The sequence below is a fragment of the Ictidomys tridecemlineatus genome, chromosome 3 (genome assembly GCF_052094955.1).
Source record: "Ictidomys tridecemlineatus isolate mIctTri1 chromosome 3, mIctTri1.hap1, whole genome shotgun sequence".
In the NCBI taxonomy this organism is placed as follows: Eukaryota; Metazoa; Chordata; class Mammalia; order Rodentia; family Sciuridae; genus Ictidomys; species Ictidomys tridecemlineatus.
The window spans coordinates 14,242,850-14,249,140 of record NC_135479.1 but is presented as its reverse complement, the minus strand read 5'-3'; the positions used below and the strand labels follow the sequence as shown (position 1 = coordinate 14,249,140).

The 6,291-nt window shown below is 36.2% G+C and overlaps 1 protein-coding gene across 3 annotated transcripts in view; it reads right to left on the bottom strand.

Annotated features, from left to right (window-relative positions):
• Positions 1–2,029: 2,029 nt before the first annotated feature.
• The window catches only part of Smurf2 (SMAD specific E3 ubiquitin protein ligase 2), a 98,124-nt gene continuing 93,862 nt past the window's right edge, over positions 2,030–6,291 (bottom strand). For all 3 annotated transcript variants that reach the window (XM_078041870.1, XM_078041872.1, XM_078041871.1), the window contains 2 exons: positions 5,782–5,857; positions 2,030–5,450 (listed from right to left, as the gene is read on the bottom strand). In XM_078041870.1, the coding sequence (XP_077897996.1) occupies positions 5,351–5,450; positions 5,782–5,857 (176 nt within the window). In that variant the 3' untranslated portion in view covers positions 2,030–5,350. The remainder of the gene's footprint in view (positions 5,451–5,781; positions 5,858–6,291) is intronic.

The window sequence follows — 6,291 nt, the reverse complement described above, 5'->3', positions numbered from 1 at the left end:
CCAAATTGGATAAAAGCTAGAATATAGGTTGGGTCGTCAGAGGTAGGCCTTTGAGTTGAGCCTTTACAGTGTATGTGCAGGATTCTTGGAACACATTGGAAGATAAGAGAAAAGAAGCATCATGGCTTCTATTGGGTGGGAGAAGACAGCAGTGAGAAGCAGCAAAGGTTATAAAGCCAGACAGTTTGCACATGGACTCAAAAGTGGACAAGAGCACAACAATCCAATCTCTGGTTTGGGCATGTGGGGAGAGAGAACCCATGCAGGGATGGTGTCCTCCATAGCAAGGAGGCTTTAGAGAAGGCTAGGAGCAGAAAGCTTCAGGGCAATTATGGATATGGGGGCCTTGCTAATCAAAGCAAGTTGGGGGGGCAGAGCGTACCACAGCAGGGATGCAGGGAGGAGTGAGGTTCCCATGAAGGCATGGGGAGGAGCTTGTGAGTGAAACAATGCCCAAGGAGGCAAGAAGGGGTAAGATCTGACTGTCCTGGAGTAAAGTAAGTGATTGGATCAAATACTGTGGTCTCAAGTGCTGCCCTCTTGGAATGGCAGCTGATAGAAAGTTGAGCTACCAGACGAGATATTTTTGCTCCTGGAGCAAAACCAATTGCTTTCTCAGCCACATCTCAACAAATTTCCTGAAAAAAGGCTTAATCATGTGCTCCTCCCATCTGAACTGATTACTTTGCTGGATGCAGACTGAGAACTGACTTTTGAGCCAGTTTGAATTTGGCCTTCACTGAGACATAGGCTGAAGCATTGGTTTGGAAATTGAGTTTTCTAATAGCCACCCACAGCTATGACACACAGCCTCGCATACAGGAGAAAAGCAGTAAATATCTGCTGAATGAACAAAGAAGTCGCTGCAAACAACACCTCCCATATAAAGTTTAACCTAATTTTTGTTTGCTAAGATTGCTAACACAGGGAGGTTAACCCTTTTGTATAAATGCCTCATCTATCCTGGTGCTAGGCTCCCCTCCAGTTAAATTTGTCCTTGTAGACATCTGGGATAGAAAGTACAAATAAATGTAGTGGGAAATAGAGTTAACCTTGATTGTAATTAGCAAAGGGATAAACTTCTCCGGTTACCACACAGCAGAAAAACTTCCAACAAACATTAAATCAAACTTTCAGCTAATTTGTAGACTATTAAATTATCAAAAATCTTTACTAAAACCTTATAAATTTTAGCTAAAAAGCAGTTAATGTGGCAATGAGACAAAGGAAAATAAATAAATTTCAAATGAATATTTAAAAGCACAGCATGGGGCTGGGGCGGTAGCTCAATGGTAGAGCGCTTGCCTTGCACATGTGAGGCACTGGGTTTGATCCCTCCCCAACATCACATAAAAATAAGCAGATACTGTGTCCATCTACAACTAAAAAAAAAAAAAAAAAGCACAGCATTCCCACTCTTAAAACTCTTTAATACATGCTACTACTTACAGGTCTCCCAGGTAGTCCATTCTGTTGTATCCTGTGCTGTGTAGACTCAAATAGACTGTTTTCTAGATGAAAAAAAATATACCACATGCATTTCTTTTCCCATTATGTATTTTAGCTGGGTTTTCATTCACTAGCATTTATGGAGTTGTAAATCACATAACTTAAAATTCTTGGCGTTTAAGGAGAGTAGAACTGATTTTTCCTTTTCATTTTGAGGATTTTATTGCAACACCAAGGCAGGACTGGCAAATGTTGAGGTCCCTACCACAGCTCTGCCCTCCAGACCCGACAGTCCTGGGTACACACTGGTTTCAGGACCACTCTAAATCCAGACAGACCTCACAGCCCTCAGCAGGCACAGGCAACTCATCAAATTGCCATGGCAGGAGAAAACATGCACCTTCCTGCTCTACTGGAGAAAGAGAAGGGGTCCTGAACTCTCTAATGTGATAAAGGATCTGTAATGATAAAGCTCCTTAATGTGATAAAGGAACAACTAAGGCATGCATTTTATCACTTAAGCTTATCACCTTTTGTAGAGCCAATCAGATTTTTTCAAGACAATTCATTACACACAATATTCTTTAAAAACTTTGATGCTGTGATAGTGCAAACAGCATTCATTTTATTGCTCAACTTCGGCATGGGCACATACATAGTTAATTTTTAAAAACCATTTATGTAGATGTTATCGATAAAGCTCATGTAACTGAGTGAAAATACAAAGAATATCAAAGCTAAAACACTCTGTAATAAATACAAATACAACGAAAATGATAAAACTTTGTTTTTAAAGTCAGTTCAAGAGAAGGAAGAAAATTACATAAGGTGAACTAATTACATTTAGAAATAAAACAACTCAGCATTTGGTACAATCATCATCCTACCGTAAGAATGTTAAATACCACAACAAATGGCACCCGTTGACTACGCTGCAGCTTAAACACAGAAGCAGAGGGAGCTGCTCTACCAGACCACAGAGGTGGCTGGAACCATCTCTAACTCCCGCCAGTGCAATCAGTCCAATGCACCCGAAGTTTAAAGCAGATTTAGTGTTGTAAAATAAAGCAAATTACATTGTATTTAAAAGAGGAGAAACTTGTGCTCTGGATTGTAAATACAAGAAAGAAAAAAGGACTTGATAAAAAATAAACCCATTCAGGGCAACAAACTATGTGCAAAACAATGTACACTATACACAGCACTATTTAAAAACTCTTTACATCAAGAAACAAGCCCTCTGAATCAAAATGCACCGCTGTACTGCATATAAGCTCTACAAAGTAATCACTGTTCAAAATAATGAATTCATGATGGAATTGGCAAAAGTATGGAAAGATGACACTTAACATTATCTGAAATAATAGCTAGAGAAAGGACAGGGAAGAAAAACAGTTAAAGGGATGTGTGGAAATAAATATTCACATTAAACATGAGGTGCAAATCCAAGTTTCAATGACACACTGCGTGTTTTTGTTTGATTAGCACCCATTTGAAAGTAATCAGTTAATGTAATTTTGAAATTGAAATCTAAATCATGTTTTCATTTATTATGTTGGTGGTACCATAGACATATTATGTAGGATAATTTCTTTCTCTTTAAGTTCTATTAAGTCATTATTATAAAGTTAAAAGGCACTCAAAAAGAGATGACATTTGCCTGTTTAATTTTTACTTATTCATGTTTATTTATTTGTGTGTATGTGTGGTACTGGGGATTGAGCCCAGGGGTACTCTACTACTAAGCTAGATCCCTAGCCCCTTTTGATTGTTGAGATGGGGGTCTCAGTAATTTGCTGAGGCTGACCTCAAATTTGTGATCATCAACCTCCTGAGTAACTGGAATTACAAGTGAGCACCACGCGCCCAGCTCTGCCTTTTTTATACTGTACAAGAAAACTGTTAATATCATTTTATTATTACGGCATCCCTGTCAGTTATGAATTCTAGAAAGTATTCATCGTGTATTTACTTTTTACTGAAATATTATAAGAGTAGGCACAACTACAAACTGCACTCGTGCTTTATAGAAAAGAGAGATGGACCTGTAACTACTGTACTTTCACAAAAGCTAAAAATTACTGATAATCAAATAGCATTTCTGTACATTTCAAGATTTTCTTCAGTACTAAGAATGCAGTAGGAAAAACAGTGGGAAGAAAAGTTGGCATATCTGCACATTACTGCTGCACAGTTATTATGACTAGTTTTTGTAGCAGTCAAATTTGGCCAAATAAAATACATTAAAATACTCAGAAAACTGTTTTTAAAGCAGCAAAGTCTCCACTTGTTTTATCCTACTCATTTCCCTACCCCCCCCCACATACCAACACACCCCAGGAAAGCTTACTTAGAATTCCAATATATAAAAGAAAAAATAGAAGCTGCTTTGGGTGAAGGGGGAAGGGATGAGGATAGGCTAGGCTTTCCCTCCCTTTCTAAACCATCACTCATCCGGCACCTCTGAGGAACCCTTTGGCTTCAAAAACACAGACTAGAACCCACTATATCACATGAACCAGAACATAAATATTCTTTTCACTTGATATTTAAACTGCAAAATCCAAAAGTTGTCCAAAATATCACATCAATGTTTTTAAAAACAGAAGGTATATATTTTTTGTTGGCTGAATTTAAAAATCCACCTGTGATTTCAGATTTTTCCAATCTCTCACCCTGGAGTTTTGGTTGCCTTCTGGATTGAATGACATGCCACGCACCTTGAAAGTCAGATGCAAATTTTCAACACTTAGGGAACTGGGATTCCTTTACTTCCAAAATTAATTCTTCCGTTTTAAAGTGATTTGTACCACAGAGTTAAAGCTTGCTAAATAATATTTAGAAGAAAATTTTCATTCTTGATAATTTTAGTTGACTGAAGTTATAAGCAGCTAAACAAAGCTCCAGCGTGGTTTACTTGATAGACACTTACACTGTAATTAAAATATAAATTAGGTGCACTTATTAGAGGCTTTGGTTTATAAGAGTAGTATATATACTAAAGACAAGCTGACCCAGCAAAAGAATGAAAATCCTATCCCTTCCACATGCTCTGAGAAACTATAAAAATGCAGTATTTCAATTTAAGGTGAAAAGTAATTCCAAAAACTCCTGATCATATTGATTCAAGATAAAAACATCAGTTTTTTTTTAAGTCTTCTTAAAAACAGGAACCCCTGAACATATCTTAGATAAGAAATAAACTACTAAGTTTAGACAAAATGGTTGTATTATGAATTTGATAACCAAAATTATACAGCTGTATTTCCAGGAAATCCATGCTTGAAAAATATAAAAACAACCCACATAGGCTAGGTTGAACCACATAATGCAAAATATAATGCTCTATAGAAAAACATGATTAAACATGTAAATGGCTTAATTTCTCAAAGATAATGATTTTTTTAGCCAATTGTTTACAAAGGTAGAATAATTCAAAATAACTTTATTTATTTATTTTTACAAAGAGCAAGTACAGGAGCTGTTCAAAATCATGTATTCAATCAAAATGAAATGTGACTTGTACCGACTGCTGAAGTTGTCTTGATGTATGAAAAACTTGAAATCTGTGAAGCATTCTGAATAGATTACCTTTTATAAAAATAGTAGTAGTCTTTAAGTGTAGAATACTGCCTAACTCTGGAAATGCAGGAAAAGTCAGCATTCTGTAAGGTTCAAGATATTAATTTTAATAGCAGCTGAATGTGTCCTCATGGCAAAGCATAAAGACTTTTTTTTTTCCTTGAAAAGGAATTTCAAAATTGTCCTTTCCCCTCACAGTGTCCTAAAATTTAAAAAGGGGGTAGGGCGTTTTCCTGTATTTCAGCATTCTTTAAACTCTGCTGAAGGGAGGCTGTCAGTCAGGGGTATAAATAGAGTCTGGGTAAGTCCTTGAAGTTCATCATTCCACAGCAAATCCACATGTTTCTTCAATGGCTGTTAGCAGCTTTTCATAGAGCTTTTCATAGCTTTCATAGGGCGGAATGTCTATTCGATTGAAGCTGTGAATAAGTAAATCAGATATTATAGAGTTCATTTAAATGATCTATATACTAAATGTGTACTACTAATACAACCATGTCAATCTTTATGTCACTCAGTATGTTAAAAGGCTGTATTTCTTTATAAAGTATAGATTACTAATTTGGGGTTAGTAATCTATGCTTTAAAGATTACCAACTTCTGAATAATATTCTTTTAAATTACTTGAGTTATTTATCATTCCTTTTAAGTGTCAATTTACTGGTAAAAACAATAAATGAAAAATCAAATCTGTTAGGAACAAACACACACCTACACAGGACAGTGAGGAAAGTTACAAAAATAACATACCAGGTATGGGCTTTTGGCAGGTTGTTAGTACAGGCATCGATCTGGTGGATGGTAAAGAGGCGTGGGCCTGCAGCACCTGCAAAGGAAAAAAATGGGTCAAATCACCATGGGTATAAGTCTCATCTCTAAAATCTTAGATTAAAACTGGTACATAAGCCACAGGATGTAGGGATAGGAGAATGCTATAAATCCACACATGCTACTTCGGAGGCAGCAGAAAAAGAATCTGGGTTTTTAAAGTTGGTTTGGATAAGGCTGTTTGCCTTTATATGCTACCATTTCATTTTTGGAAAAAGTGCTGAATTGAATCCTTTGGTCAAACTTCTTTTATAGATCAATATTCCAAAGAATGAGGGAAAAAAAAGTAACTGGATAAATTCAAGATAAAATATATGCATAATTTTTTTTAAAAAACGACAACCTAATGCAAATTTAGATTTCATGACTCAAAATGGGCTAAGATCAGATTAGTAGTTTATCATATACAATTTTAACACAGATGCCCCATAT